This window comes from Parus major, chromosome 1 (genome assembly GCF_001522545.3).
Source record: "Parus major isolate Abel chromosome 1, Parus_major1.1, whole genome shotgun sequence".
Taxonomy (NCBI): domain Eukaryota; kingdom Metazoa; phylum Chordata; class Aves; order Passeriformes; family Paridae; genus Parus; species Parus major.
The window spans coordinates 84,754,302-84,775,660 of record NC_031768.1 but is presented as its reverse complement, the minus strand read 5'-3'; the positions used below and the strand labels follow the sequence as shown (position 1 = coordinate 84,775,660).

Sequence of the window (21,359 nt, the reverse complement as noted above, 5' to 3'; positions counted from 1 at the left end):
TAGATGGAAACAATCCCCATCAGAGCTACAGCCTTTACACCTGGATGGGCTCCTGGACTAGAAACCAGTCCATCATCTTCTCATGCTCATCAGAGCCCCATGGTAAATATTCCAGCTAGAACTGACAGTTACTAAAGTATGTGCTAGGGAAAAAACCCAACTCTCAAGATGCAAGCCTTTCCTATTTCTTAGTCCTGATGCTCAATTCTCTAAGCTGGAAGGGTTGAAGAATGCAGCAGTCACAGAAGTTACTGCATGTGACACTGTCTGCCCCAGACACTTGATACCAACATCTCCTGAGCAGAACCAGGATTCAGCTGTGCAAGCAGAGGTGCCACCTGAGATGTCCAGAATATCTGAGATGGATTTGCAGGGCTAATGGACATGACACAGTACCTACAAGAGATTCATGTCCTTTGGGAACAGCAACAGGAGGCCATCTCAAAGGGCATGGTCACCTGAAATAAACAGCACATATAGGGAACCCAAAGGCTCTTGTCTCTCCTTCTCCTCGTCCACATCCCCTGGTGTCTGTCACAGGGAGGAGAAGCCAATGGTTTCTCATGCCAGTGCACAACCCAGTGGTTAGCGAATTGTAGAACAGGAATGTGCAATTAACCACACCCTACAACACCATGTTTTCAATTCCTCTGCCAGTCCACTTGCATTGCTCTCCCAGCCTTCACAAGCACTAAGACACGTGGGGGAGAGGAAATAGGCCCAAATAGCACAGAATCATTGAACTGTAGAGTGGTTTGGATCCTGCAAAGCAGCTGTGTAGTGAAAGGCTACATGCCTCTTCCTTCCCAATACAAGTGTGGACCTGAATGCTCAGACAATGAACAGCACAGGACAGCTCTTGCCTCCACCTTCAGAGCTGGTGAGAGTTGAGGAGATCAGCAATCATGAACTCTGACCTCCTGCATCCAGCATTTTGTCTCACCTGACACCAGCATTCTCCACCTGCTCCCCAAAAACTCAGTGTACTCATGCCCTCAGGAGATTAAACTCTTCTGAGTCACAAAAGACTGAAACTTTGATGTACCATCAGATTTGAATGAGGGATGAGGGAGAAAGTTCTTGCCGTGGAAAACCTACCAACCTAAGGGGTGATTTACCTGTCCTGGACAGCTGAAACTTAACAGAACACCTACATTTTTGGGAAGAATAAAAAAAAAGGGTTGCAACTTTCTGTATCTTTCCAAACTGAGACATGTTACATCACATAGCTTGAAACTCAACCTCAGGCCTTGGCTTCCTTTCCCCCAACAGGAAATGTTAAATAATAATAAAAGTTTACTCAGAGCATGGCCTGCTAACAAAAAAACATGTGGAAAACATTCACCATACGGAGTATCTTCTGCTGATTGTCACAAAATACTTCTATAAACAAGCTGCTCTTTCAAATAGACCCCCAACCCCTCTTACCTGGAATGACAGGCGGACAGTTTTCCGGTGATCTCTCCAGAGTATAGATAATGCAAAGAGTGCTGAGATAGAGAAGCCAAGGACGAGAAAAGTACCAATCTGGGGACACAAAGAAGACATAAATCAGCTTCAGCATTTCTGCATAGGGTATGCCATCCATCTAAGTCACAGCTAATTTAAGCAGCTTGAAAAGTTTTTTCAGATGCATGAGATGGACTGTGCCAGGTCAGAGACATAGAGATACAATCAGACTAAAACCAAATCCACAGTGCTATCAGTATGGCAGGACTGATTTCAGGAGCTGGGTACTCAACAAAGTTCTCAGGATTCTGTCTGTAATCAGTGGAGAAAAGAGGAATTTCAGAGGTGATCCATTCCTGTTTGCATTATGATGGAATCTCTCTCTATTGATATAGACAGAGCTTAGGTGATCAGCTTATATTGAATCCCTAACTTGCAGAAGGAATTCATCACTTCTAAACTCAGAAGTGACAAATCCCACCCTAAAGTGATAACAATACAGCTTCCTTGTTCTGTGAGCTGCCTTGTAACCGTCTTCAGCAAAAATAATGCCTCCCATAATAAAGAGATGAGCATTCACTTTTTAACCAAAAAGGTGAGGCAGTGTCTCAGTCATTTTTTCACCTTCTTGTTTGATTTGGTACCAGCACTGTGGTAATGGCAGACACTTCTTGGTATATAATCTTTCTGCTGACAACTAAAGGAAATTGTGCCAAGGCCCTAACCACTCTTCAGGGGATCTTCTACAGATCAATACTTTAATAATCTATTCTTAATCTCTTGCACCCAATGATGCCTCTTTTTTTCTTTTTTTTTTTTTTTTTTTTTTCTTTTTTTTTTTTTTTTCTTCTTTTTAATTTTTTTGTTTGGCTGTTTTTTTTACAAATTGTTCTACAACTTTCTGGTTCTTCTGGAACCCATTTTTCAATAGTAAAGATCATTCAGTTTCCATTACTTAAATGAAGAAACACAGGATCAAGCAGCTGAATGTTCAGCTCTTTCCTCCTAATGCAGCCTTTCTAATCACATTGCATCGTGTCCTAAACTGCATTGGATAGAGAAGCATTTTCAAATGTTTCACATAGACTCAAAAACTACTTAAGAGTATTCTAATACAATTTTACAACAACTCCCTGATAATTTGTTTCTGCATCTTCAAAACTCCAAAACACATTTCCCAAACCATAGAATAGAATTAAGAACTATAGAACAGTTTGGGTTGAAAGGGACTTTAAAGGTCATCCCTGACATGGACAGGGGTGCCACACACTGGATGAAGTTGCTCAGGGCCCCATCCAGCCTGGCCTTGGCCAATCCCAAGGAACCATCCAAAGACCAAACGGCATAAAGCACCAGGATGCCTTGGGAAAGCCATATTTCTCTCCTGCAGAGAGAGCAGACACTTTTTACACTGTTGCTGGGGTCTGCTCCAGAAAATCATGCAGTGCTTCTCATGAAAACTTTGCTTTTGACTTCATCTTACCATATGTAGATGTGTCAAATACAGACATCTTCACCTGAATGAGTCACTGCAGGCACCTTTTAGAGTCATTGGAGAAAAAAGGTTCTTTGAGTGTGATTCATCTCATCTTAATTTAGAGGCCCATGACCAGCTGGATGAATTGCAGTGAAGAGGATTCATTTCCCTCCACTGAGTGCAAAAAGAGTTTGAGTGATCAGCTCAGGTGGAGATATCATTTTCATGGGTATCTCAATCTTGTAAGATTAATCTCTTCCCTCTCTTCCTTTCTCCCATAGTCTAAGAGGTTTCCTGTGCAAAGAAACAGCACAGACTCCATTAGAAGCATAGAGTTACCAGAAAGCCCTGGCTCTCCCTACCTTGTGACTCCAGTGCAGGTACAGCTGCTGGCCTTCTGCAAGCAAACACATCGCAAGGACCTGCAAAATCAAGAAGAGATTGTATGCATTCTGGTGGAACGAGGTGATGCGTGCCAGTGAGGCACTTTTAGAATTATTTTTGCATTGACAAGTTACTTTACACTAGGTCTTGAACTCCAAGACGCCAAGAATGAAGTAAGTCAGTCCACAGCTCTCATGCAGAGCTTCTTCACATAATTCTATACCTAAGTAACCAGCGAGTCTGGAGATGAATTTCACCCGAAAAAGAACTTTGCTGCTGTGAAAATGCACAGATCTATCCTCAGGAGTCTAAATGCCAGGGGAAACTTCCTAACCACGGTAAAGGATCATTTTGGGATCAGTATCGTCAGGTATCAGGGCTTAGAGAAAAGTATGTTAGTAGACTTCAGTGCTCCAATGAGGAGTATCATTTATGATGCAAATCCCTCCAGACTGTAGGATAATGGGATTGTATGAAAACAAGACATATAGATTTGGGGGAAAAAGATCTTCTTTTCTGCAACTCAAAAGCAAGTGAAAGTAAGTTTCCTATCCATCTACAAACACACTCTCTTTCTAGGATCATGATAATTTGAAGCAAGATATAAGGCCAAGTTGGGTAGGGCTTTGAGCAACATGGTCTAGTGGTAGACATTCCTGTCCATGACAGAGGGGTGGGAATTAGATAACCTTGAAGGTCCCCTCCAACACAAACCATTTTACGGTTCTATGATAAACTCAGCAGTGAATACAAGTGCTTCCTGACATGTTGAATTCCTTTAATGGAGTAAATGCACCCAGTATGACATGATGAGTAACATGGGAGCCAGTTGAGAGAGAACTGAAATACTTCTAAAGATCTTAAATCAGCTCCATCTAAATAAGCTATTTCAGGGTGAAAAAATGAGAGCAAAAAGCCACTCTAGTCTTTTGCTGCAAGTGATGTTATGCAAAGACTTGGTCCTTGTGTACAGTAAAGCCAAGCATTTAGAACATTCTGAGCCAGAAGAATTGACAAGGAACATCAAAGTCCATCTTCTGACCCTGTGCAAAATCACACCAAGAATCATACCATGTTCCTGAAAGCATAGTCCAAATACTTCTTGAACTCATGGCACTCAGACAGAGTTGGTCCTGTGACTACTTCCCTGGGGAGCCTGTTTCAGTGCCCAACTATCCTCTGGGTGAAAAATCTTCTCCCAGTTTCTAACCTAAATCTTCACTAATACAGTTTTATTCCCTTGTGTCTTCTCACTGGTCTGTCTACTCCAAATTGCTTCCACACACTTTCTGGAATTGTCTAACATAAGTACAGAGGCATGAGGGCTTAGGTGACCAGTATGTTTCTGACTAATACAGCCAAAGTTAGAGTAAAGTTCCCTCTTGCCAATCCCATCATCTCCCAGAATCTTACAACCTCCAACTCTTGCATTCTTCTCTTCTTTTAAATGAGGTGTGGAAGTGTCTCCCCTCCACCATTTGCCTGCAAAGTGGTGATTAAGGTAAGTGGCAAGAGAAATGGATTCACTGCAATGAGAATTTAATTTCTGTCTCGCTCTTTCTGAATGGCTGCATTGACTATGAGGTTATGCTGCAACGGGTGGACAGCAGACGCATAACTCCACTCTACTTCAGCATGGAAACAACCTTGTAATCATCTCAATACTACCTGGTGAGCTGTGGGCAGGCTCTGAACCTACACTACGAGGACATGCAGGTAGGCACTTAGACATTTGGTTCACCTGAAACATCTGCTCACTTAGATGTTCACAGCAGCTGGATTCAGATCCTTATGTTCATTCATTTTATGGCAAAAACTCGCAACTTGTCTGGTACCCCAGTCTCTTAGGGGTGGAGTTTTGAGGTCACATTTTGGATTTCAGTGTCAATGTACTATTTTGAGTCCTCTCTATGAGTCATCTATGAATGAAGAGGCCACATAGCATCTGAACCTCTTTACTTTGTACAGTCACAACCCTTAGAAAAAACATGGTTGAACTGCAGAGAGGCAAATGTTGGGGTTTGAAAGACTAAACAAGAAAATATTTTTCTTCTCCACTGAGCATAAACAGTTCTGTAATTAGACCCCTCAGTGTAACCTTTTAGCCCTAATAGGGGTGAGAAAATTGTCTTGGGGAGTAATTGAACAACTAAATTAATTGAAATTGATTGTGTGAAAAAATGACAATGATGCATGTGGATGGAGAGCATGGTTGTCAGACAGCTAGTGCTTTCTTGTGCAGCATTTTCTTCAGCTACTTGTGGCTGGTGGGCAGAAGTCTGTATACTTCACTGGGTCACAATAAGGTCATGGAAGCAGGCTTGCAGGTTCCAGCTGGGTGCCATCATTAAGAAAGAGGGTATGGTGTTCACAAGCGAAACCAGACCAGCCACCGGCTGATATAAAATCTTTCTGGTCCAACAAGGGCATCAGAGTGTTCAGTTTTCTGAAGTGACGGGCTGCTCATGCAAAACACCACCAGAAAACATCAGCTAGGTGAAGGTACTCTCCATCCAACACTGTTCAACCAGAACTTGGGATGTAATTCATCATGGCAGAAACCTATTTGGCCATCAGTTGTCTGAAATGTATCAGAGCAACCCACCTATTGTATAATGCCCACACTGAATGTCTTATTTAGATGTGGAAGGGCTGAGTTACTCTTACCAGCCCATGAGGTTCCCAGTGTTTTGCTGGGTGGTCCATCAAAGCCTTCCGTGAATGGGCAGCTCTGTAAACAGTGGTGGAGGGGCGGGTTCAGAGTCCTCCTCTGAAAGAGCCCTGCTAGGCTGAGCTTTGCCCAGCCATGTTTGCTACTACACCCTTCATGTTTTGAGATTGCAGGAGCGTAAGTGGTGGCAGTGATAACTTTTCTTGCTCCCCTTTCCCTCAAGATCTAGTAACACTTAAGTAGCAGTCTCATGCCCCCAGCACCCATTGTTCAGCATGGATGCATGCAGCAGTCTTGCTGCAAAGGACATGGTGACATGGTGATGCAATCAAGCAGGACAAGTGTCCTCAGAGACACCCAACAGCTTTGGTTGGGTCACTTAACAGCTTCATAAAAGCAAGAAGCAAATGGACCTTCACTGCAGGGACTGTTCCCAGAGCAGAGGAACCTCTGGAGTGTTTCTCCTGTTGTCTGACACCATGCAGACTACTTGCATTCTTTCAGGTTTATCCATGCTCACCCTTTTGAGAAAGGTAAATGTTAGCCTCATAAGACAGAACTGAGAGGCTTGAGAGGAAGATGTAGCTACAAAACAACAAGTGAGACCAGGGCTGAACTAAACCAGGTAGGACACCAATTCCACCTCATATTTTCCATCTTCCTTTCTGGCTTTACTTTGCCCATCACCTGCCCTGATAGCTTGCAGTCACCATGTTCATGGTGACAAAAACCTGAAAATGCTCTAAGAAAGTCCACTGCTTAGGCACTGACTGACACCTGGATCCAGATAGAGCATGACCGAGCTGACACATCAACCCCAGGGGTCTTCAGGCTCCTTTAGCCCAGGAAATCCTGGCTTCTATCATGGGCAATGGTGAGTTAGTCTGATCCTGAGGCTGACTCCAGATCCACAGCCTGGAGTCCACAGCTGAGGCACCTTCTCAGATGTATCCATGTCATATGGACAAAGCTCTGAGTTGCCCAAAGTAGTACTGTAACCACCAAACTAGAGTCCCTGGGAAAGCCAGGTAGGCTTTGCTGAATAATAGTCCATGAGCCCTAGAGCCACTATGGTGTCACAAAATCCTTGTAATTAATTATTTTTGTTTGTTCCTTTCAGAGCTCAGTCAGTCCACATCTCTTATGATGCTCTTGATTGCTGTGGGCATGAACAAGCACCTGTCCTATTTATCACCTTGGGGTTTTTACCGCTAGTACTGGAATAAAAGTACTGTTTATTTGTACTACATCAGGAAAAAGGGACCCCAGAAACCAATTGTGTTAGGTACTGCACGGACAGAGCCAAAAGAGGTTCCCTGTCGTGAGCAATTTACAGACTGACTGTATGATGACACATCAGGGAATGGGTAAGAACAGCAGGAATGGATGATAAAAGCTGGTTGTCTTGGTCACAGAGGTGAGACAAAGCCATAACCTCACCTTCAGCACCTGATATGTCCAAATGAAAGTCAGAGCAGGCATGGGACTGATGTGGACTCCAGTGCCTGGAGTCAAAGTGAATTCTTGGCCTACAGCTCTGGATGGAGAAAGTGGAAAAATAGTTGCAAATCTGTCTTTATTTGAGAGCTTTCTTATGAGGGAAAGATCAAAGAAGTAGAATGAGTAAGTAAAAATTTTAGGAAAATTTTGGGGTTGGTATGTTTCCCTAGCTACAGCAGACACCATATTAAAAAATTTCACAGGATTTAGAAAAGGTAAGATTTCAGGAACCTCTTTCAGCATAAACTTCAGCAGCATTTTGTGACCACACCTATAGCTTCTACCTGGGGAAAATCCTCCTGCAAAGCAGAGTGAGTCAAGTGATAAAGTTCTGTTCTCCTTCCTCTAGTAAACCTTTTTATCCAGGATTAGAAGAATAACTCAGCTGTGGTGATGTATCACCACTGCTACATGGCTCAGAGCCCCATATTTCCCTGCTGCCAAAGCAACAGTTTTCAGTTCCCCCTAAATCTAAATCCTGGCACTGCTGGGTCAGCTTTCCATGGGTTCAAGGAGGAATTGTACACATTTATCAAAGGGAAGTCATTGAAAGAAATCACAGAAACGACATCTGGCTCAGAGACCCCTGAGCTGAAACTGGTCATTTGCAGGTGGATAGGGGGGGAAAGTACTGTAAACACTCATTGTGCTCCAGATCATCTCCTGACTTTCACTGTCTAGGGATCATATGGAGGACTAGACTGAGCTTTGGCCTGACACATGAAGCCACCCCTATGTTTACCTTTCAGGGCTACAAACCAAGGTCAGCTTACAAGGAGCATTGCTTACCAGTAACAGTGAGATGTATGCGAACAAGACTGCAGCCACAATCAGGATAACAAGAGACCAGAGAAACCAGAAGCCCAGGTTCCCATAGTTATACCTAAAAATAAACCAATAAAATACTGTAAGAATGCTTTTGGTTAGCACATGGACTAGAGAGGACCAACAGCCCTGTTCCTTGAAATTCTGAAATTTTCTAAGCAATAAAACAAAGAAAGGGGGAGGAATAGTCTATGCTGTAACATGCAAAAGTGATTAAGAGCCTCCTTCCCAAAATCCCTGATTGCATTAACCATCAGACTAAAACACATTATTATACTTTTCCTTCCCATAATATTTCAGCAGCTTTAATTTAATTTTAGAGGCTAGATTTGCATAACTGTTGCCTACGTTCTACAGAAGGAAAAGATGTGCATAAATGCCTGACAATTTTTTCTTACTTTTGAATCTGAGAAAAATGGAATTCTCTTTTAGTGAGATAGCTGGTGCAATGCCTCTGATTCCAGCCACTACATTTCTTCACGTGGAATGGGGGAGAAAGGGAAGGGGGAAAAGAAGGACTCAGAAAAGGAAAGAGTTATTTAGTCCCTTCCATTAACATTTTTTTGACAATGATTCTCTCCTTCTCCTAAATTCACACTTACACCTAAAAATTGTACCCAAGCAAAGGCAGAGTCTCAGCACCTCCAGACTCACTGGACATTCAATTTGGATGCTGTAACCAAGAGTTTAAAGTGCCAAACCTTTGCTTCATGACTAAAGTGCCCTGCTCTACCACAGCTGCTCTGGAGGGTGCTCATCCCTTTCCAGTCATCCTAGAGACCTACCAAAAGGGTAGGAGAGGAGGAAAAGATGCTACTTACCAGTCAAAGCTGTTGTAGTCATTTTTACCTTCACCCCATGTGTACAGAAAGACCAGAGAAAAGCAGAAAGCTGCAACGAGCAATGGGAAGAACATGCATTCCCGCTGGAGAGGAAGGACAAGCAGTCAGAGCTATGGCCAGCCCAGAGCAATCAAAGCAAATGGCAGCTACTTTTAGGCTGTCCCTAAAAATATGTACCTTGGTGTTGAAATTCTAACTGAAGTAAATATGGAGAGGGATTCCCATCCTGCCCTTGTAACCAGGAAAATGGCCTCAAAAGAATACTTTCCACTACTTGTTCTCAGGGAAAACTCATGACTTCCCAAATTAGTAGGAATGAGATTTTAACCGCCTCACATGAGAGGAAATTGCAATGTAGAGCAGCCTTCTTTGCAATTCTTACTGTCCACTCAACCTTAATGTTGCTTCTTTAATTTGATTCTATGTCTTTGAGACGTTTCACTGGCCAGCAGAGGTTGGTGCAAAGTCCACATTTATTAGCTGTGTGATGGCACAGACAAATTTAGCCTGCCACAGAAGCAGCAATTCATCAAGCATTTACAGCAAAATCTATCAGCCTAACAGATCCCACTGGGCTCCAAATGATATCGGGCTGGGATTCCATGACATCAACCCCTTGTCTACTTAGACTGCCCTGCCCCAGTATAAAAATCCAAGTCCTCTTGGATTTCTTCTTCTCCAAGCTGATTTTGAGCTCATTTACCATGTTGCAGCAGCATTTCCCAGGCTCGGTCCTTTCGCGCTGGTACCGCTTCCACCGGCAGCTGTAGAAACCAGCCAGACACGAGATGAAGGGCTGGTGCTCGTACCTCTGCAGCAAGCGCCGACGGACCACCTTCAGCTTCCCAAACCTGAGCCTCTTGAGGCTGGTGGGACTGGCCTCCATCTGAGTGGCTTTATCTCATCTTCCCCCTAAAACAAGAATGCAAGTTTTGTGGGGAGACTGTTGGGTAAGCTTTCCGTATTTGAAAAAGGAGAGAAAGTTTTCCCAAGCAGATGATGAGACCAGCACAAAGTGATGCTGAGGACATCCCATCTAATTTTATATACTAAAGTGAGATGGCCAGCTGAGAAAGATGGTCACTGCAAGTCCTCTTAGCAGTCAGTGGTGCTCCTGGTTGCAACTTAGGCAGTCTGAATCACCTTTGACGCTACCTCTGCCTCCTTTTGGCTATACAGGGAGTTCTGGGAAATGAATTCATTAAGCACATTTCAAATTATGTCATATGAACCTGAATCTAGGATTAGCTATGGGAATTATTTAGCAACACTGTGACCTATTTGAAACATGCTATCAGTTTAACTAGCTCATGTAGAAAAGGCACTAAGCCCCACCAGGTACACAGCTCTCTTATCCTAGCAAAACTGCGGCACTGCAGAGACTGATCCCTTAAGAAATAATTATTACCTGGCTGAAACAACCTTACTTGAAGCAGATTTTCAGGTGCAGAAAGACCAGCCGCAAAGATGTATATGTGGGAGATCTATTCATAATTATAATTAAAAACAAAGTACTTGGTGGTAAATTTCAACCAGTGTGGTTACAATAAAGCAAATAGCACAGGGACTAGTGCTAGTTGAAGGGTGGTTCACCCAGCAGGGCACTACCAAGACTTCAAGGAAAGATTTAGGAAAACAGTTTTGTGTGGGCATGTAAAGAAACCCCATTATACAGCTCTTCTTTGGAGTCGAGTAAGTCAGAGATATTTTTCTGTTGTGTTAAAAGTGCCATCACACCCTTGAGTCCACATCAACCATATTCAGATCCTGGAATATCTGCTGCAAAATCCCTTAGGACTCAAGATTTCCCTGATTTTCTTAGATGCAATAACAATAATTTAAGAGGCAGAATAAACAGTTTGCTGCACTATACACATGGATGAAATGCACATACAAAGGGTTTGTGTTTGGAAAGAACTCAGATCCCAGTGTGACTGTGGATAAAATCTGTGCATAAATCCCTGCAGACTGACACATCCAAATAACTAACCAGTTTGCAGAAAGCACAAATAAACCACAGACATCAGATGCAAGTTGAAACAGAAAAGACACTCCCCTCATCATCTTTCCAAATGCCACAGCCTATTGGCAGATGGAGTGCAAGAGGATGGAAAGGAAACAACAGAGGGGTTCAGTTTGGACCAATACTAATTAAGCAGTGCTAAGAATGTCATGGCCTGAATGCCTTCCCGAGACAGATGTGCCTATCCATCCAGGACAGTCATAGGGAACCACACACACTTGGATGTGTGGGGTCACACACACTTATGGTGAGGTCAAGCCATCCCCAGCAGCTCAGCAGTACCAGATCCTGGCACCAGAGAGTCACCCCTAGTAAAAAATTGATGCCAATCTCATGTAGCAAGATGGTGATTGTGCTCTAGAATTCCCAGAGCACAGCTGGGGGGATGTGGCACAGATGACAGCTGATCCAGCTGGTTTCATCAGCTGGCCTAAAGTACACCTGGCATAAACCCAGAAATTACCAAGTTACAACAGCTTCTGAATATATTTGAACCTTCAGAGTTCTTACCAGAAGGTTGCCACATGCTATGGGACTGCAATATTTGTTACCTTTTACAAGGATCCCCAAGATATGAGTCCTTGTATCACCAAAGCAGTGTTCATTCTTGCTCAGCCCTTCTCCTTCAGCAACAGGAATTCAGGACACTTGACCAAAGCCATTAGTTTTGTTGTCAAAGGGCTGTGAGGTTTGTTCTCACATTCCCAGGTGTGGGTACAAGGCTCACACATCAATATTTGTCTTTGAGCACACAGGATTTGACAGGAAAACAGATAATGGAGGTCCTGAAACACTGTCACATCATCTGTATGGCTACAGCAGTATGCCAGGTGTTAAACTAGGTGTTAGTTTACCCATCATGAAATTGCCAGTGATGGAGATTCCACCATCTCTCAGGGCAGACTGAACAAGCCTTAACTCGCTTTATAATTAAAACTTGGGTTGGGTTTTTTTTTCCCAGTGTCTTGTCCCCTGTATTACAGTTAAGGACATTACTTTGTGTCTTGTTTATTGGATATAGTGAACAGCTTAAACTTTTCCTCTGTTAAGTACTACAAGTATTTGCATATAGAGGTCTCCTCTAAAACATTCTCTGGCCTCGACCATCCCAGCTTTCTAGTCATTCCTTGTAGTTCATGTTTCCTTCTCCTCAGAGTATCCTTGTTTGGAGTGCACAGTCACCTGCTATTTGGGATTTCTGTAGCATTTCCCATGGGTTTTGGCACACAATAGCCACAGTCTGTCCAGGTTCCACCTGTTCACCCACAGCACAGGCTACTTGATACCTGCAGCATCCAGTTTCTCTCATGTATCAAACATCATCTGGCCTTGAGCTTCTGAATGCTTAAATAATTCACCCTGAACTCACCCCCATCAGAAAGGGAAAGGTGTTTTCAGCTTCATCACACAATGACAGAATTGTTTGGATTGGAAGGAATCTTAAAGATCATTCCACTATCCCAGGTTGCTCAGAGTCCCATCCAATCTGGCCCTGAACACTTCCAGGGATGTGGCATCCAAAACTTCCCTGGGAAATATCAGGGCTTCATCTATGCACCAGAGTACCTATGACACCACTATAATTAAAAATTTCATGACCTCCTGCCTTAGTCTTTCCAATCAAGTCACCTCTCCAAGCCCATGGGTTATTGGGAAAGGGACACTTCATTGCAGAGGAGGAATGAGGGAGAGACAAACACAACCTGATGTCCACAACCCCCTCCACCAGCCTCTGTGTCTCCCAAGAACATCAGGCTGGCCAAAAAAGAGCAAAATGCCTTTCTTTCTGGCATCCCCTGAATCCCCATTGACCCAGCTGTCCAAGCAGTATCACTATGGCAATAGCACCTTTCAGTATCAAGAGACTCAAAATTCATAATTTGTCCCCTGCTTTGGGCTCTAGCTTCTGCTGGCATCCATCTGTCCCTCTTTTCCTATCCTCTCCCCTTTTTACTTTCCAGAGACCTTTTCCCTCCTCTCCCAGCCCCCAACAGACAAAGCTGTCTGATTCAGCTGCTCCTTTGAAGCCAGCAAAAGGCCAAAGAATCCTAAATGGCAATAAACTCGGACTGAAATTTTATTTTGTCAAGTACAGAGGACAGATGTTCTCTAGTCTATCTCCACTCAAGTAGATGGGAGACCCTATTTTACTTTCCAATACTTAAAGAGGTTACTATTGAGCTGGAGTGGAGCTTTTGACAAGGGCATGGAGTAACACATCAAGAGGAAACGGCTTCAGACTGAGAGGTAGGTTGAGATTAGATCATTAGGAAGAAATAGCAGTGAGCTCTTGTGCAAAAGCAGAAACCATCCTGACAATTTCCAGACCACGATTTGATCCAAGGTTTCTGCTCCCTCTGGGCATACAGGGCTCACCCAGCAAATGGGAGCCTTTGAGCAGCTCTGCCCCACAGCTTCAGGGACCGCTGAGTCTCTGCTGAGCAATGAAGCACAAGGCACTAGACAAAAGGTGATGCTTGCGTGGAGATGCAAAGGAAATAATTGACAGGGAGAGGGAAGCCCAAGGACAACTAACCAAATCTGAGGCTGCTTTACTCTTAAGGCAGCAACTCCTAAGAAGAGCCCACCTCCCTCTACAGCTCCCCAGGATTCGTGTATTGCTATGCATTTACACCGTGCTGCTGCTGGTGTCAGCAAACCGTCCAGTGGCAACTCCAAGTCCAGGAAAAATCCTGGACTTTGATGTGTCAGGTCCCACGTGAGAATGAAGAAAACAAAGGCAGACACGAGGACAATCAGAAGGGTGCTTCTCAGCTAAAATGTACTCATATCTCCGGGCACTCCACTGTTCTCTTTATATGTGTCCTTCCAAACAGGCATCACTCTTCCCCTTTTACCTCTGCATATTTCCATTTCTGCCCTCAGGTTCATCTCCATGTTCTCAAGTAATTGTGTTCCATTTAACACAAGCTCCCTCCTTACCACTCAGCCACCCTTCAGGTTCTCCATGGCCCTCCATCCCTTGGCTTCATCCTTCATAGTTTCATCCATGGTAACCAATTACCAGTCTGCTGCCACAGCTGGGACAAGGCAATTTGAAGCCATAAAAACATTATAACTCCCAAGGTCTGGCAGAATCTGCAGCGCCTCATACCTCATCAAACACTGATATAATTGAATTCACAAGCATCTGATCCTAAGAAAGATAATATTCCAGTAACTGGGCCCAACAACCACCTAAGGGGCAAACAACACGAAAACAAATGGCAGATGCAGAAGCCAAAAAAACAGTTCAATCCTTGGCAGGACTTAGCAAAAGGCTTCACAGTCCTTGCATCTAGATTTGAAGCACAGTTCTCTTAAAATTCAGAGATCGTCTGCAATTCCTGCCCATCTTTACCAAGCAAAGTTAAATGGATAGAGAAGGGAAACAGCAAACTTGCATCCATTCACTGGGAAAGCCATGGGAGCAAAGAGCAAGCAGGTAAACACGCATCAGTAGGATGGCAAAGTTTAGGACTTGTTAACAAGCGAGGCATGAAAGCAGTAACATATGTTTTTCTGCTCCATACACCCCCAGGGACTTCAGGTTTTTCCTTGGCAAACAGAGACTTTGCTCGCAGATAAGAGTCCCCATAATCGCAGGCAGTCAGACAGGGCTGCTGCTTTCCCACTGCTTGGCAGAGAGTGAGGAAAAGCATGGGAAATAGCCTGGGGGGATGAGAGAGAAAAGAGAAGGAGAGAAAAGTCAGGAAACATATTCAGCCACACAGCCTGAACGCTGAAAGCACTGAAAAGAGGAAGCTGCTTGAGAGGCCAGCGCACAAGCAAGGATTAAAAACGTGTGTGTGTTTGGGTGCTGGGGCTGGAGCATTCACCTTCCAAGGGGCAAAGGTACGGCAGCTAAATCTGCCATTGCCCTATAGCCTTTTCCTTTGGGGCCTCTTGAGCATTTCTTTCCTTTCCCCTGCATGGAGGTTATCTCCCACACCGTACCTAACAGCGCAGGGGTGTGCAAGGCAGGGTCGGCGAGGCACGGCCTGGGGATGAGGGTCAGGCCAGGCTGTTTCCCTTCCAAGGGGAAACAGGCGAGCGACAAGTAGCGAGCAGCCCGGAGCCCCCGCAGCAGCTGGAGCTGACGGCGGCGGAGCGGGAGAGGAGCGAGAGAGGAGCGGGAGAAGAGGAGCGAGAGGAGAGGAGCGGGAGAGGAGCGGGCGGAGCCGGGAGCACCGCGGCGGTTTCAAACCGGCCCGGGCAGCGCGAGCGGCGAACGGGGAGCGGCGCGGGGCTGGCGCGGGGATTGCGCGGGGATTGCGCGGGGATTGAGCGGGGGTTCTCTCGCAGGCAGCGATTGTCCCAGTGGTTGTCCCAGTGGTTGTCCCAGTGGTTGTCCCAGTGGCTGTCCCAGTGGCTGTCCCAGTGGCTGTCCCAGCGATTGTCCCAATGGCTGTCCCAGTGGCTGTCCCAATGGCTGTCCCAGTGACTGTCCCAGCAGTTGTCCCAGTGACTGTCCCAGCAGTTGTCCCAGTGGCTGTCCCAATGGCTGTCCCAGTGGCTGTCCCAGTGGCTGTCCCAGTGGTTGTTCCAGTGGCTGTCCCAGTGGCTGTCCCAGCGGTTGTCCCAGTGGCTGTCCCAGCAGTTGTCCCAGTGGCTGTCCCAATGGCTGTCCCAGTGGCTGTCCCAGCAGTTGTCCCAGTGGCTGTCCCAATGGCTGTCCCAATGGCTGTCCCAGTGGCTGTCCCAGTGGCTGTCCCAGTGGCTGTCCCAGTGGCTGTCCCAATGGCTGTCCCAATGGCTGTCCCAGTGGCTGTCCCAGTGGCTGTCCCAGTGGCTGTCCCAGCGGTTGTTCCAGTGGCTGTCCCAGCAGTTGTCCCAGTGGTTGGCGCAGGGAGGGCGCTGAGGCGCTCCAGCACAGGCAGCAGAGTCAGCTGCCACAGAAGCTTCGAGATGAGACGACCAAGAGGGGAGCTCACCTCTAAGTGTCTGCCAGGAGGGTGACAAGAGGATGGAGCCAGACACAAGGACAAGAAATTGGTGCACAGGAAGCTCCACCCTAAACACGAGGAAGAACTTATTTACTGTACAGGTGACCAAGCACCGGAACAGGCTGCCCAGAAAGGTTGTGGTGTCTCCCATTGGAGATACTCAAGAACCACCCAATCCTGTGTGATGTGCTCTAGGGTGACCCTGTTTGAGCCATGAGGTTGGACCAAATGGCCCACTGGGGTCCCTTACAGCCTGACCCATTTTGATTCCATGATTTTTTGATTCTGATTCTGAGGCTGCAGGCTCTTTCCGGATCTAACAAATACATTTTCCAGTTCACTGCAAGAAGAGAATTGGGGGGAAAAAATTACATAGGCAACAGAGGAGTCATGTGAGGGTGTGGTGATTTGGAGGTGGACATTTCCCAGCCCCTGAGTATGGCCAGCTTCTCCTAAGAATCTTGATGGTGTAGAAAGGCAGCAGGAAGGAGTGATGCCCACTCTTCCCATCCCACTGTTTCCAAGGGGTTTGCAGAGAAAGTGAATCCCATGCCAGGACTAAGAGATTCCTTGAACCTGAGCTGAGTCTCTCTAGCATCTGCAGCTCTTTAGCCTGGAGATTCCTGCCACCACTCTTTAGGGCATCACTTCCTGGCCTTTCCCCTGGGATTTTTCCACAGCATCACACCAACAGAAGCAAAGGAATAAAACCTCCTGGCAAGCTGCTGGTTGATCACCATCACCATGAGATGCACACTAGCCAGAAAAAGCCAGCAAAGATCATCCCTTAAACCTGCATTTCTACCCTACAGTCTGCCCAAGGCTCTTGACCACAGTCTAGGATCCCTTTTATTTGACTATCATCTGCCTTCAGTTTCTTCTCAGGAAATGAATGAGGCGTAACCCAGGAAATCAAAAAAAGATCAAATAAAATAAGGATAGTTGCAACCTCCCTGTGATGAAAAATACAATCTCTATCCTCTCCCTGGCAGATGCTAATTATAATTTATCACTACAACCTTCAGCAGTTTCTTGATAAGCTCTGGTCTGGGATCTCAGGGAGTGGTACAGCCTGGACAAACACGTGCCAGGCATGTCTTGTGCATTGCTTATCTGTTGGCTTCTGAGGTGGAAGAACACAGCCATTAGCAAAAAGAAACAACAGGACTTCACATAGGAAACAACCAACAGATGTGGATGTAGAAGGGGTTAACAAGGAATTACAGCTCCTGTGACAGCAGGGACAACACTTCTCCATTCCATTTTTTGTAGTACACCTCTAACAGGCAGTGGCTGTGGCTTCCAAAGGCATGGAGGGATTTCTACCAAGGTTCATGCCTTACCTTTTGGAACATCCCACCATATTTTGAACAGACAAATAGAAACAAGCTCACTTCAAACAAATACTGCCAAAATCCTGCTTCTATTACACAGGGACTCACCCCATCACAGAGGACATCCAGCAGGAGCTGTGCTGGGAATGGGTGGTGTGCCCTGCTCAGCCATAGTTGCCTCGGTGAATACACACTTTAAGGCAAGATCTACTCAGACAACCAATCAATTTTGTGGGGTCAATTTGAGAAGCCCTTGAGCAGCCCCCATGGCTAAGAATGAGTGATATGGGTTTGGAAACACTGCTGCAGCCCCAAATTTCTAAACATACCCCTACATGGTAAAGCAAGCCTCACTCCAAGGTGAGATCTATTCACCTTGAAACAAAACCTGGCATCAGCCATGAGAATTTATCATACAAAAGGCATCTTAATCCCTGGTTTTATCCCACAGTGATCACCACAGGAAATAAAGCTGTAAAGTTGAAACGCATTTTGGCACAAGTCACATTTTTCCTCTCCCAAAATCCTTCCCCAGGACTGTTTAGAGTCTCTATTTCTTCAAGGTACCTCTCTCAAGCGTCTTACATGATCAGAGGACTGCAGCACCTCTCCTGTGAAGACAAACTGAGAGAGTTACTGACTTTAAACTCAAAGAGGATAGCTTTAGATTAGATATAAAAAAGAAATTCCTCACTGTTAGGGTGGTGAGGCACCGGTACATGTTTCTCAGAGAACCTGTGGCTGCTCCATCCCTGGAAGTGTCCAAGGCCAAGTTGGATGGAGCCCTAAGCAACCTGGGTAGAGGAAGGTGTCCCTGCCCATGGCAGGGGGTTTGGAAGGGAATGACCTTAAGTTTCCTTTCAACCAAAAGCATTTTATGATTCTATGTTGGGAGCATGTTTGTCCTCAGTGTCCAGTCCCCATGGATGGCTCATTATGCACAACCACTTGCAGAAACCTTGTTTAGTCATACTTATCATCATTAGAAATCACAGCTGCTTTTCTTCATTTTCAAAGCACTTTTCAGGCTACATTAACAAATGTATGCCCAGGAAATTATTGGCCAAGTCTCAGAGCATTTACAATGGGTTTTATACAAATGCTTTCAGCTTCACGTGGAAAAAAGAAAAGGGAAATCATGATGTTTGTAAAAGGGTCTCAAAGTGCTACAATAGATTTTCCCTCTCTCCTCCTAGGAGCAAAATGAGTGTTTTGAATAAAGCTGAATAGCTGCTTTAAAAAAAAAAAAAAGAAAAAAGAAAAATAAAAAGAAAAATAAAAAGAAAAAGAGGTGGAGAAAGATTTTTTACAAATGCCATGTCTTTGGCTGGACTCAGGCATAATCTGGTCCAAGTGTTCTTGGGTACATGGGCACTTTTCCAGCATTGCAGAAATGAGCATGACTGACAGGTATCTTTGGCTCTGTTGGTGCCAGACCCTTCAGCAGAGTCTTTCCTCTGTTTCTGACCCTGATTAGCCTTCATATACCCCATATATAACCCATTCTCTTGGGTTATGCAGCACCTCTGATCTCTTGGTTCCCACCCCAAAAAGACAGAGCCCTTTGGGGAAGCTGACACCCCTGCCCCTTGGCAATACAGGTAATCAGAGGCAGAAACTAGCCCCAAAAGGGATAAGGAACAGCTGCCTTCCTTCTGTGATCACACAGAGACCTTCCATCCTCCAGCCAGATGCTGGTCCCAGGTGGCAGCAGCAAGGTGGTGACACCACATCTGGGTGTCACTTTGTTCACCCAAAAAGGGAATCAGGAGCATATCTGAGGTTATACATCCCCAGGTCAAGCCTGAAAATGAAGACTCAACCAGTTTGGGGTGAGATGCTGCTCCCCACACTTCAGTGTGGTCAACAGGAGAAGGGAAGAGTTTTGTTCTCACTGTGCTTGTGGTCATGCAGTGTCACCGGCAGCAATGTGTGCAGTTGTTCTCAGCTAAGCCCCGTGCAGCATGGGGGCACAGCCCCGGGCTCTGCCCCTGGGTGGCCCACACCTTTCTAAGAAGTCACTCTCCCACCATTGAAAAGCCACTGTGGGGAGGCAAAAAGTGCTTCCACGCCTCAAAGCCTGCCTGGGCGGGAGGAGGAGGAATAAATCCCTTGGGAAAAAAAAAATAAAAAAAGAGCTCAGAAAGGAGGGAAATATTTCTTTGAAGATATAAATCCTACTTTGTGCATTTCAGCATGCCCTGGCTTGGGTCCCTCTCTGCTCCTGGGAATGCCTAAGCGGCTCTTTGTGCCCTGCTGTTAAGGGGAGACGAGGAGATTGGGACGCAGTGTGGGGGACCCTCTCTGGCCCCACAGCCCCACCAAGGGCTGCGCATCGCCCCAAGCATCATCTCCGGGGGAAGACTTTGTCCCTGAGCCAAGAGAGGAGAAGAAAAGAGGTTTCCAGACCGCATATCTCTCTGCTCAGCAGCTCTGCAGAGTGCTATTCAGCCTGGACAAAGGACAGGGGCCCTGGAGAGCCCCTGTGCTGAAGACCCCAGCACTGGCCCTCTCCCGGGCTGTGGTGTTAAAGTTCAGGCCTTGGAGCAAAACACCCTGCAAGGAGGGGAGGAAAAGGATGTTTTCCATGTCACCAGACAGACCTTTATCCATTTAGTTATTGACAGTATCGAAATGCATGAGGGCTAGCCAGCTTTTGCACCATAAGAATGTGCTGCTGCTGTTCTCAGAGAAAAATCCTTTTCAGCTAATTAAACACTACCACAGTTCTGCATAAGCCAACTCAGAAAATTCTGAACGCATTTCAGAGCAACAGGATATTCTGACACACAAATCCCCATACCTAACCTCCACCTACAGAGGCAGCAGAGCCATCACCCAGAGCCTCAGTTTCCCAGTTCAGGGTTGTGCCAACAGTGCCACAAGATCAGCAGGTGAGGATTGTATGGCTCATTTGATTTTCATCCATCTGCTGGTGTGAGACATGGAGTTTACTTAGCAAAACAAGAAGATTAGCACAGATAACCCATGGGCAGAGCCTTGATGCACCTCCTCAGGGCCAAGGACACATTGAACATTCAGATCTACTGGATCAGCACTCAGCAGCACTCACATCCCAGCATCCTGGAGGAAATGAGTGATTTCTTTAACTGAGAGCTTGGGGTGGGTGTTTTCGTTTTTCCCTTGGTCTTCCTGAAGGGCTGGTTAGAATTGTAGAATCATTAGGATTGAAAAGACCTCTAACATCAAGTCCAACCATTAACCCAACACTGTCAAGCCTACCAATTAAATCATGACCCCAAATGCCACATATACACATTTTTTCCAGGTGAGTCCACCACTTTCCTGACCAATCTGTTCCAATACTTGAGCACCCTTTCAGTGAAGAAATGTTTCCTTATATCTAATCTAAACCTCCCATGGCTGAGGCCATTTTCTCTCACCTTGTTACCTAGGAGAAGAGAAAGATGCCCACCTGGCTACAGCCTCCTTTCAGGTGGTTGTAGAGAGTGTTAAGGTGCTCCCTCAGTCTGATTTTCTTGAGGCTAAACATTCCCAGCTCCCTCAGCTGCTCCTCATCAGACTTGTGCTCCACTCCTCCGTGTTTGAGTGGTCACCCTGAGCACCCAGAACAGCCAGCAAAGAAAAATGGGCACAACTCAGCTCCTGCAAGGGCAGATGTCTAAATAGGCCAGATGAATGGCTTCACACACATCCAGAGTGCCAGGGCACGAGCCCAGCCCAAAACAAAAGTACATTAATCACTTAAACCCAGCAAACCGTGCCAGTTCACCTTCAAGGAACTTCTGCGTCCTGGCACAGTGAGGACAAGGCCACAACTGCCAGGGGATTGTCATCCTGTAGCCATTCAAAGGGGGACAACCAGAGAAATTCTGCATGTGGGGTGACATGAAGCAGTCACAGGGACCACAGGGGGGCCTGTGGGT

At 45.7% G+C, this 21,359-nt stretch overlaps 1 protein-coding gene across 1 annotated transcript in view; it reads right to left on the bottom strand.

Annotated features, from left to right (window-relative positions):
* Nucleotides 1-21,359, bottom strand: part of GDPD4 (glycerophosphodiester phosphodiesterase domain containing 4) — a 37,740-nt gene that overhangs the window by 12,314 nt on the left and 4,067 nt on the right. Inside the window, exons 2-6 of the mRNA XM_015617673.3 lie at nucleotides 9,852-10,060; nucleotides 9,128-9,231; nucleotides 8,271-8,364; nucleotides 3,289-3,348; nucleotides 1,429-1,527 (exon numbers count right to left, since the gene is read on the bottom strand). Of these exons, the coding sequence (XP_015473159.1) occupies nucleotides 1,429-1,527; nucleotides 3,289-3,348; nucleotides 8,271-8,364; nucleotides 9,128-9,231; nucleotides 9,852-10,034 (540 nt within the window). The 5' untranslated portion in view covers nucleotides 10,035-10,060. The remainder of the gene's footprint in view (nucleotides 1-1,428; nucleotides 1,528-3,288; nucleotides 3,349-8,270; nucleotides 8,365-9,127; nucleotides 9,232-9,851; nucleotides 10,061-21,359) is intronic.